Here is a 12,356-nt window from a genome sequence, read left to right on the forward strand (position 1 = left end):
GGGGAGGGGAGAGATGAGAGATCCACATGGGGGGGGAGAGATGAGAGATGCACATGGGGGAGGGGAGAGATGAGAGATCCACATGGGGGGGAGGGGAGAGATGAGAGATGCACATGGGGGAGGGGAGAGATGAGAGATCCACATGGGGGGAGGGGAGAGATGAGAGATGCACATGGGGGGAGGGGAGAGATGAGAGATGCACATGGGGGGAGGGGAGAGATGAGAGATGCACATGGGAGGGAGGGGAGAGATGAGAGATGCACGGGGGGGTGAGAGATGCACGGGGGGGTGAGAGATGCACGGGGGGGGTGAGAGATGCACGGGGGGTGGATGAGAGATGCACGGGGGGTGGATGAGAGATGCACGGGGGGTGGATGAGAGATGCACGGGGGGGTGAGAGATGCACGGGGGGGGGTGAGAGATGCACGGGGGGGTGAGAGATGCACGGGGGGTGGATGAGAGATGCACGGGGGGGTGAGAGATGCACGGAGGGGATGAGAGATGCACGGGGGGTGGATGAGAGATGCACGGGGGGTGGATGAGAGATGCACGGGGGGGTGAGAGATGCACGGGGGGGGTGAGAGATGCACGGAGGGGGATGAGAGATGCACGGAGGGGGATGAGAGATGCACGGGGGTGAGCTGCACATGGGGGGGTGAGAGATGCACATGGGGGGGTTATGTTTACATAACTTTGTTGCCTTATGAAGGGCGGGGGGGGGCCCCCAAAAATTTCTTGCACAGGGGCCCACTACAGTCTGTGTCCGCCCCTGGGATGAAGTAAATGCAGCTGAACAGCAGCTGTCAGGACAGCTGCCCTGTCCTGCTGCAGGGCGTGATGGGGCCTCAGTGATGCGGCTCCTGGCACAGCACATTATGTGGGGCTCCTGGCATAGCTCCTGGCGGGGACCTCGTCTACACTATATGATAAGTATGCACTAAACTCCAAATCCCTCCATTACCCCGCCCCCATATGACCAAAGCCCCGCCCACCCCACCCCCTCCTTGCTGGGCCATGGAAAAATGATCTTGCTTCAAGCCGGTCCCTGGTGCAAAAAAGGTTGGGGACCACTGCCATAGAACACCTGTGGAGAGATCTCAAAATGGCAGTTTGGAGAAGGCACCCTTCAAATATCAGGGACCTGGAGCAGTTTGCCAAAGAAGAATGGTCTACAATTCCAGCAGAGCATTGTAAGAAACTCATTGATGGTTACCGGAAGCGGTTGTTCGCAGTTATTTTGGCTAAAGGTTGTGCAACCAAGTATTAGGCTGAGGGTGCCAATACTTTTGTCTGGCCCATTTTTGGAGTTTTGTGTGAAATGATCAATGATTTGATTTTTGCTTCATTCTCTTTTGTGTTTTTTCCTTGCAAACAAATTACATGAAGATAATAATACCAAAGAATTTGTGATTGCAATCATTTTCAGGAAGAAACTGAGTATTATCTGACAGAATTGCAGGGGTGCCAATACTTTTGGCCACCACTGTACATATTGTATATACACACAATCATTTATACACAATACATACTGTACATGCACACATTTATATACTGTACATAGACAATCATATATACAATACATACACACAGTACATATACACATCACATATATAATACACACATACAGTATATCATTTATATATACAGTGGGGGAAATAATTATTTGATCCCTTGCTGTTTTTGTAAGTTTGCCCACTGACAAAGACATGAACAGTCTATAATTTTAAGGGTAGGTTAATTTTAACATTGAGAGATAGAATATCCCCCCCAAAAAATCAAGAAAATCACATTGTATAAATTAGATATATTTATTTGCATTTTGCAGTGAGAAATAAGTATTTGATCCCCTACAAACCATTATGAGTTCTGGCTCCTACAGACCAGTTAGACGCTCCTAATCAACTCGTTACCTGCATTAATGACAGTTATCTTACATAGTCACCTGTATAAAAGACTCCGGTCCACAGATTCAATTAATCAGTCAGACTCTAACCTCTACAACATGGGCAAGACCAAAGAGCTTTCTAAGGATGTCAGGGACAAGATCATAGACCTGCACAAAGCTGGAATGGGCTACAAAACCATAAGTAAGATGCTGGGCGAGAAAGAGACAACTGATGGTGCAATAGTAAGAAAATGGAAGAAATACAAAATGACTGTCAATCGACATCAAAATCTCACCTCGTGGGGTATCCTTGATCATGAGGAGGGTGAGAGATCAGCCTAAAACTACACAGGGGGAACTTGTTAATGATCTCAAGGCAGCTGGGACCACAGTCACCAAGAAAACCATTGGTAACACATTACACCTTAAAGGTTTAAAATCCTGCAGTGCCCGCAAGGTCCCCCTGCTCAAGAAGGCACATGTGCAGGCCCGTCTGAAGTTTATCAATGAACTCCTGGATGATTCTGTGACTTATTGGGAGAAGGTGCTGTGGTCAGATGAGAAAAAAATTGAGCTTTTTGGCATTAAAGCAACTCGCAGTGTTTGGAGGAAGAGAAATGCTGCCTATGATCCAAAGAACACCATCCCCACTGTCAAGCATGGAGGTGGAAACATTAAGTTTTGGGGGTGTATCTCTGCTAAGGGCACAGGACTATTTCACCGCATCAATGGGAGAATGGATGGAGCCATGTACAGTAAAATCCTAAGTGAAAACCTCCTTCCCTCCACCAGGACATTAAAAATGGGTCGTAGCTGGATCTTCCAGCAAGAAAATGACCCAAAACATACAGCCAAGGCAACAAAGGAGTGGCTCAAAAAGAAGCACAGTAAGGTCATGGAGAGGCCTAGCCAGTCTCCAGACCTTAATCCCATAGAAAACTTATGGAGGGAGTTGAAGCTCCGAGTTGCCAAGTGACAGCATCAAAATCTGAATGATTTAGAGATGATCTGCAAAGAGGAGTGGACCAAAACTCCTCCTGACATGTGCGCAACCCTCATCAACTACAAAAAACGTCTGACTGCTGTGCTGCCAACAAGGGTTTTGCCACCAAGTATTAAGTGTTGTTTGCCAGAGGAATCAAATACTTATTTCTCACTGCAAAATGCAAATAAATTTATCTAATTTATACAATGTGATTTTCTTGATTTTTTTTGGATATTCTATTTCTCAATGTTGAAATTAACCTACCCTTAAAATTATAGACTGTTCATGTCTTTGCCAGTGGGCAAACTTACAAAAACAGCAAGGGATCAAATACTTATTTCCTTCACTGTATAAATATACACATACTTCACATACACACAGATATATCATATACAATACACACATATACACAAATAGATCATACAATACACACACTGCACATACACACAAATATATCATATGTATGCACAATATATACAGACTTTATATACACACAGATATATCATCATATGCAATACACATACTGCACATACACACAATATCATTTATATACAATACATACAAATATAATTTACATATAATACATCCACATACTCATACCCAACAATGTATCACACACTCACTGACCCAGGTTCGGCTTTCCTACTTATTTAGCTAATTGCAGTGAACTTACATGTGGATTTCCTTCTGTCCTTCCCATCATTAGACGCTCCTGTTTCGGTGGTAACTTCCGTGGTCGCCTGGACGTCTCTGAGAGATGTTGCAGTTCCATCTTTGTTACATTTTTGTATCACTTTTGTGCCACTATCTGACTGATAAGTAAAGCTTTGCTGATCTTCTTGTAGCCTTCACCTTTCTTGTGTAAAGAAATACATCGTCTCTCTCAGGTCTTGTGACATTTCTCTTCCATCTGGTGCCATTGTTGATAGCGTGAAACGGAAAGGGCTTTTCTTCGTTAAGTATCGCCCCTTTTACAGTCGCCTGTCTGATGGACCCTGTGTAATAAATTTGACTTACTGGGGAGACTTGAGGATCAGTCTCGCCCATTGGCCTGGCTATCTTTAGAAAGACCGCATGGGCCGGGGCTCGTCCCACTGAACGCCCGCAGTCCTTCCCGGTGGGCAGAACACTACTCACACAATAACACACTGATAAGACTTTATTGGGTCACCAATGGTTAAAAGCATATATTACATTTCCAGCAGGGACACAAGATTGTCACTTGCACCGAGTCTCACCCTTCCTCTGGATTGCCAGAGATTAGAAACTCTATGACTTCGGGGCATCAAGGGCCAACTACAGCAACCGGTAGCACCCAGTTTTTCGCGGAACCTACATAGAGGAGGTAGCGGCAAGCTTAGGAAGCTGACCGAGCAAAGCGAGGCATTTGGCCAGGTGACCGGATTATCCCAACCTTGGTTCTCCAAATTAATTTTTGGACTCAGTGATGGACAGTGGAGCAGTTCTGTAATTCACCAGCTGGAAGCATGGACCCTAAGCTGAAGTCCTGTAGTATAACAACAGTGACAGGGCAGGCCCCTTTTATATTACTCAGCTCCCATTTCAGGGAATTGTGTCCCACAAAATTGGGGGCAGGTAATCATGGCTGTTCCCTCATAGTTGACTAGAACAAATAGTCTGCATAATTGTCCTCCAAATGATGCAGACTAGCACACTGTGGGGGGCTGATGAAATCTGTAATCAGCAGGCGTTCCATAAATCAGCATACAACAAGGGGCACAGGACAGTCTCACATGAAACAGTGGCGCATGTCCCTTGACTTACTGAACAAAGGAATATAGTAGTACATCTGCATTAACTAAGAAGAGTTCACCACCGCACAAGGGGCCAGATTCTCCTCATTGATTCGGAGTCGTCTCACTTACTCATCGTTAAATTCTAGTTAATTAGAATTTTGTAGTCTAAAATTTAGCTTTGTTCCTAAGACTTTCACTGGGGTGTATTCATTTTTGCAACTTGGTATTGAATGAATTTGTTTGGAAAATTACTTTTTTTTTGAAAGTGTAAACTAACAAATCTTGTTTGTAATCAATGGTCCACATTTGTGGGAGAATCTTGTCATATGGTATCCCACAGAAAATGTTGTTTCTGAAAGGAAACTAAAGGGTGCACTCATTTACACTGAACAAAGTGGAAAAATAAGGAAGAACACATTCGTGGAGGTAAGTACATACAGTAGAGACCAAAAGTTTGGACACACCTTCTCATTTAAAGATTTTTCTGTATTTTCATGACTATGAAAATTGTACATTCACACTGAAGGCATCAAAACTATGAATTAACACATGTGGAATTATATACTTAACAAAAAAGTGTGAAACAACTGAAAATATGTCTTATATTCTAGGGTCTTCACAGTAGCCACCTTTTGCTTTGATGACTGCTTTGCACACTCTTGGCATTCTCTTGATGAGCTTCAAGAGGTAGTCACCGGAAATGGTTTTCACTTCACAGGTGTGCAGTGTTGAGCTGTGTTGCTTTTACGCCAAACATATCGTTTTGCATTGTGGCCAAAACGTTCGATTTTGGTTTCATCTGACCAGAGCACCTTATTCCACATGTTTGGTGTGTCTCCCAGGTGGCTTGTGGCAAGCTTCAAACGAGACTTTTTATGGATATCTTTGAGAAATGGCTTTCTTCTTGCCACTCTTCCATAAAGGCCAGATTTGTGCAGCGTATGGCTGATTGTTGTCCTATGGACAGACTCTCCCACCTCCGCTGTAGATCTCTGCAGTTCATCCAGAGTGATCATGGGTCTTTTGGCTGCATCTCTGATCAGTCTTCTCCTTGTTCGAGATGAAAGTTTAGAGGGACGGCCGGGTCTTGGTAGATTTGCAGTGGTCTGATACTCCTTCCATTTCAATATGATGGCTTGCACAGTGCTCCTTGATATGTTTAAAACTTGGGAAATCTTTTTGTATCCAAATCCGGCTTTAAACTTCTCCACAACAGTATCTCGGACCTGCCTGGTGTGTTCCTTGGTCTTCATGATGCTCTCTGCACTTGAAACAGAACCCTGAGACTATCACAGAGCAGGTGCACTTATACGGAGACTTGATTACACACAGGTGGATTCTATTTATCATTACCAGTCATTTAGGACAACACTGGATCATTCAGAGATCCTCACTGAACTTCTGCACTGAAAGTAAAGGGGCCGAATAATATTGCACGCCCCACTTTTCAGTTTTTGATTTCTTAAAAAAGTTTAAAATATCCAATAAATTTCGTTCCACTTCACGATTGTGTCCCACTTGTTGTTGAATCTTCCCCAAAAAAATTAGAATTTTATATCTTTATGTTTGAAGCCAGAAATGTGGCAAAAGGTAGAAAAGTTCAAGAAGGCCAAATACTTTCACAAGGCACTGTATATGTATACCTCACTGCCATCATTCAGAGATTAGTTACCCCAAATATTGTAAGCACCACTGAAAGCTAAGACAATATTAATCTGGAAGATCCTCTTTTCAGTGCGCAGAGTAAGAGAATTTGGAAGGAAATCTCTGCACCTATAGAGATCAGTGGTGGCCGAGGCTGAGCACTACCAGAGTGATCTGACGTAGCAGATAATTTAAAGGGATTGTTACTTCCGCATGGGGAGGTGAGTGGCGCTTATGACGTAATCGGCACCGCTCATCTCCTGATGCGGAAAGTAACAATCCCTTTAAATCAATGGGGTGAATCTCAATTGTCTATGCAGAATGGACTATTCCACAATCTTTACAGACTACGGTATGGTCCTGTCCAACATAGGTCTTGGTTTGCATATATAGGACTGAAACAGCCATGTACAGGTAGGAATACAAACCTCCGTGGCTGCAGCACATCTGTATACGTTGATCATCAAGGAATAGAAAAAAGAAAAATGTGATTGTTTCCTCCTACTAACCTAGAATGAGAATGATAAAATTCAGGGCTCATCTATTTTTGCGCGGAGGACTCCACCATGTAGCAAGATTTCATGTCCCGGAGCTGGTGCTCCTTTCACTAACACTTGCACATTAAGGATACGATTTTCCTTCGGCTACAGCGGCAGTGCGCGCGGCGGCGGTTTCCACATCAAGCGTTTCTTTACTGTATGGTTAATTATTCATAATGGCTTCATAATGGAGTTCAGGATTACAAACCGCTGCTAATGCTTCGTAAGGATATAATCATCAAAGCAACAATTAGGATGTCGTTAGCGGAGGATTCTAGGACACAGGGCGGATCAGACCAGATCAGCTAAAAAACAGGGGAAGACTCATTCCTCCGCGCTGGGAAGAGAATGAACTTTGCTCTGAGAACTTTATGAATGGGGGTTAAGGAGGAAGAAATGGGATCGGTGAGAGAATGATGCTAACCTATTTCATTAATGGAAGACATGCAGGATACAATGAAAGGCCGGCCAAGCATCTTTACAGTACAGATGTACATGGCCATCTTAAAGGGAATCGGTCATTACAATTTTACCACTAAAACTAGCGCTTTGGCTACATAGGTTCTACTGCTACGATAAAAATGATACCTGTCTTGTCGTAATCCGATGTGCCAATGGTGAGAAATCAAACTTTGAAGCTATATGCAAATTAACCTGGAAAGTAATTAGGGGCATGTCCATAAAATTCTTAAGCTTGATTTCTCAGAGCTGGAACATCGGATTACTACAAGACAGGTGTCATTTTTATTGTTATACTACAACCTATACAACCGTATTGCTAGTTTCTGCAGTAAAATCGTCCTCATAAGTTCCCTTTAAGACTATAGGTCGCGATAGAAGCAATGTCTATATGTCTGACCCTGACACAAACTACAAAGAAAAGTGGAAATGGTCATCTATTTATCTACCTTTCCACACTAAGTCCTTCCGTTCCCTCCGAATCCTCTAGTAGGATGAAGCAGGAGGTGACGTGGAGCCTATTATACCGGTATAAAGAGGCATTGTGTGACATGCCATGTACAAAAACACACGCGTGTACTGACATTTCCATAAAGGTCACATATATGATAGGTGACAACGAGGATTCTGTGCCCACCGAGCAGATGACTCCTCTCGGTACACAAATTGCTCGGAGCTGGCATGTCCGCGCCCAATTACCTACTCCAGCTATTTGTGGTGTATTATCAGCATACGCCGCTGCTTCGACCAGTTTTGCCGTGTTACAACAGTAACGAAAAAGCACCTTCATTCACTTACAAAGTAAAATTTTAACTCCATCAGAAAGTTTGATACATACTGTAATTTTAAGTTTTAATTTTTTGTTGCCTTTTTTCCAAAAGTTATATCTATTTTTGACTTTTTCCTTCCCCATAGCCGTATGAGGGCTTTTTTTTTGGGGGGGGGGGGGGGGGGGCTAGGAACATGTTGTAGTTTTGAATGACATAATTCATAAAAAAAAATCCAAGCGGCGTGAAATGGTAAAAAAAAAAAAAGAAAATTCCACCATTAATTTTTGAGTCTCATTCTTACACGGCTCATTCTATGTTAAACGTGACCCCACAACATGTTTCCGGCTATACCAAAGTTGAACAGATTTTTTATTATTTTTTTTTAGCTTAGTGGCTAAAAACATTTTGAACATTGCAAAAAGAATCTGGGCTTGTGTCACCATCATCTGAGACTGGTAAGTCGTGTGAGGTTTTGGTTTTTTTGGCGTGGCGAGCTGACGTTTTTTATCAATACTAGTGGGTATACCATGTTTTTTTATTGCATTTTTCTTTTCTTTTTTTTCTGTTTAAGGCTTTTATCCTGTAGGTTAATTTTTATAAAATATTTTTATATATAAATCGGACTTGTACAGCTGCATCGATACCGAATTAGAACATCATCATCTTCTTAGAACAGGGAAAAGGGATTAGGATTCAGAGATTTGCTCCAGCATTTCAAAGCAGCAATCAGAGCCATCTCCAGTCGCTGCTGCTAGAAGCAGCTGCTGACTGTATACTACAGCCAGCGCCTGCCATGTATGTACCAAACTGAGCTCCTGAGCCCGCTTCATACACCCTTATATGCCCCCATAGGATGTACCACTATCGAGAAGGAATTACAGAAGTAAACCTATTTCACGTAATTATGCCATATAGAAAGGTTATGGGATCTGATTCCAAAATCAAGTATTTGTAAATATTCCTTGAGTTTATGGGATGGGAAGTCGGTTGTTGGTAGAAAATTATGGTCAACTCTATTGTGGGTGACACAAGGTAATGCAGACTGTCATGGGGGCCAACCATGTAATTCAACCATGTCTGGCGATTTTTATAACTGTCCATGGAGCACTGCTGATGATCTAGTGAAGAGGACCACTTGATGAGTCAGTGGACAGCTGGATGGGTAGAAAGATACAAGACCCCTTGCAAGGCTGGCGTAAGGATGTTACCACCTGATCATAATGAAAGTAACGGCTCATGAATAAGAACCTCTCCTGTCCCCTCCACCTGTAGTCCTCGCATGGAGACAAACCAAGCAGCAAACATCAAAGCCATACATTTTGACTTGAACTCGGTGGTGAAAATCCCAGCAGCTTTTTCTAATACTAATGAGTTCTGAGGGGCTCGGAAGATCCATTTTGGAATAGGCAGGAGGGCAGGGTATGCTTGTAAAAAGAATGTTAAAGGGGTGACTTATTGTCAGGACTTGAACCCAGCAGCTTTTGTGCACCAGGCGGCAGCTCTTCCCTCTGAGCTATTCAGCTCGCTGGACAGTTCCTGGCTAACCTAGATTCTAGTACCTGTGTTATTCCTGAGCAGCTCCACCCTGTGCTGTTCCGGATTGGCTACATCCTGTGAGTTCCTGATTGAACAAACTAATTAAATCTGGCTTGGGAACTCCTTCCTTGCGAGATTATTGAGCTCCCAGCCTCTAGACAAGCTCTCCGTTCACCTGCTGCCTCATACAAGACTATACTGCTTTTCCTGTGTACCTATTCCTGGCTTTTCCTGACTATGCTAACTGCCGATGCTGGCCATAGTGGTTGCAATACCACTACTCCAACCAAGGTCAGTTCCTAACACTTGTCCTGTCTTAAGTGAGGGTGAGGAATGAGACTGATTGCCCTGTGTAATGTACATCACGTCTGGACAATGCCCGTCGTACTGAGAGATCAGAAATATTAATAATGGACCCTTTTAGCCAGATGTGGATTTCGGGATTGAGGTGTTTGCAAAGCAAAGCGATGCCAGAAAAAGAAAAATTAAGAACTGAAAAAGGCAAAGACGGTGTTCACACATGATGTTGCACAGTCAACACCAAAGGAAGAGGTTTGCAGAATTCTTGTCCAGCCCTCACGGTCTGCCGACGAGGTCGCTGGGTCAAGGTCTTGTAAATTATTTTGCTCAATTCTATCAACATTGATTCGAAGAGCAATTTCAACTCAAAGTCAATGAATTAGAGCTCAACGACTTGTCAAATTATCTCCTTGGCCTCGCCGTCTATCCAGAGATAAAGATTTGTATAACATAGTAATATTGTATTATAATGGCCGACGTTCCTCTCCCTCAACAGGCAACTAAGGGATAGACATGTTGCAGACAACAACACTTCAGAGACTCATAGTAAATTACAGCTGATCTACAAAATGACATGTCAAAAAAAGAAAATACATTTGCATAATAAAACAGTAGAAATGCCGCCACATTGATCCAGTTAAAAAATGAAAATTAGAAAAACAAATAACATAGAATAATCAATTATTGAACTAAGCTCCTTCAGCACACATGGGTGAAGGTGGTTTGTTTTGCCATTAGGGAGTTTAGGACTCTTGAAAAGATCCAGAAACAAAAGCTCTTTCAAAACACAAAACTTAAACTAGAAATTAGGCTCACAGCATTACATAATCCAGGCTCAGGTTATTTCATCCGCTTTATACCATTCATAAAGGTAAATAGAGCCGTGCAAGTGTCACTCACCCCACTGTAGAGGAGCCAGCTGCAAGTGTTCCAGGACGAGCTGATTCAACACCCCCTCCACGCTTGCCTCTCCTTCACGCTTCAAGGACGGGTGAAAAGAAGTTAAGGTTTAATAGAAATAAAATGAAAATCTGAAAAGAAAAATATTTACTCCAAAGGAATAAACATATCTGACTCCACAGATGTACGATGCGTTATCAATGAGTGAGGTCACTGTATTTAGGCCAAAAAGGTATTCCCATCATACACAGGACATGTGAAAAAAGCAGAACTGATCGTGGTCTGAACTCTGAAAAAACATGTCCATTGAAGGAAGTTCAAGACTACTTTCAAGAAGTGCAGCTCTGGAGTACAATACAGGATGTAACTCAGGATCAGTAATGTAATGTATGTACACAGTGACAGCATCAGCAGAATAGTGAGTGCAGCTCTGGAGTATAATACAGGATGTAACTCAGGATCAGTAATGTAATGTATGTACACAGTGACTGCACCAGCAGAATAGTGAGTGCAGCTCTGGAGTATAATACAGGATGTAACTCAGGATCAGTAATGTAATGTATGTACACAGTGACTGCACCAGCAGAATAGTGAGTGCAGCTCTGGAGTACAATACAGGATGTAACTCAGGATCAGTAATGTAATGTATGTACACAGTGACTGCACCAACAGAATAGTGAGTGCAGCTCTGGAGTATAATACAGGATGTAACTCAGGATCAGTAATGTAATGTATGTACACAGTGACTGCACCAGCAGAATAGTGAGTGCAGCTCTGGAGTATAATACAGGATGTAACTCAGGATCAGTAATGTAATGTATGTACACAGTGACTGCACCAGCAGAATAGTGAGTGCAGCTCTGGAGTATAATACAGGATGTAACTCAGGATCAGCACAGGATCAGTAATGTAATGTATGTACACAGTGACTGCACCAGCAGAATAGTGAGTGCAGCTCTGGAGTATAATACAGGATGTAACTCAGGATCAGCACAGGATCAGTAATGTAATGTATGTGCACAGTGACTGCATCAGCAGAATAGTGAGTGCAGCTCTGGAGTATAATACAGGATGTAACTCAGGATCAGTAATGTAATGTATGTACACAGTGACTGCACCAGCAGAATAGTGAGTGCAGCTCTGGAGTACAATACAGGATGTAACTCAGGATCAGTAATGTAATGTATGTACACAGTGACTGCACCAACAGAATAGTGAGTGCAGCTCTGGAGTATAATACAGGATGTAACTCAGGATCAGTAATGTAATGTATGTACACAGTGACTGCACCAGCAGAATAGTGAGTGCAGCTCTGGAGTATAATACAGGATGTAACTCAGGATCAGTAATGTAATGTATGTACACAGTGACTGCACCAGCAGAATAGTGAGTGCAGCTCTGGAGTATAATACAGGATGTAACTCAGGATCAGCACAGGATCAGTAATGTAATGTATGTACACAGTGACTGCACCAGCAGAATAGTGAGTGCAGCTCTGGAGTATAATACAGGATGTAACTTAGGATTAGTAATGTAATGTATGTACACAGAGAATGCACCAGCAGAATAGTGAGTGCAGCT

The 12,356-nt window shown here is 42.9% G+C and overlaps 1 protein-coding gene across 5 annotated transcripts in view; it reads right to left on the reverse strand.

Annotated features, from left to right (window-relative positions):
- TRAPPC9 (trafficking protein particle complex subunit 9) overlaps positions 1-12,356 on the reverse strand; it is a 667,549-nt gene that overhangs the window by 336,200 nt on the left and 318,993 nt on the right. Inside the window, exon 22 of one of the 5 annotated variants that reach the window (XM_073679931.1) lies at positions 10,776-10,866. The exons of the other annotated variants lie outside the window; for them this stretch is intronic. Within the exon in view, the coding sequence (XP_073536032.1) occupies positions 10,776-10,866 (91 nt within the window). The remainder of the gene's footprint in view (positions 1-10,775; positions 10,867-12,356) is intronic. 5 annotated transcript variants of the gene reach the window in all.

Source organism: Phyllobates terribilis, unplaced genomic scaffold (genome assembly GCF_046119375.1).
Source record: "Phyllobates terribilis strain yellow unplaced genomic scaffold, ASM4611937v1 Scaffold_4__5_contigs__length_816908805, whole genome shotgun sequence".
Taxonomy (NCBI): domain Eukaryota; kingdom Metazoa; phylum Chordata; class Amphibia; order Anura; family Dendrobatidae; genus Phyllobates; species Phyllobates terribilis.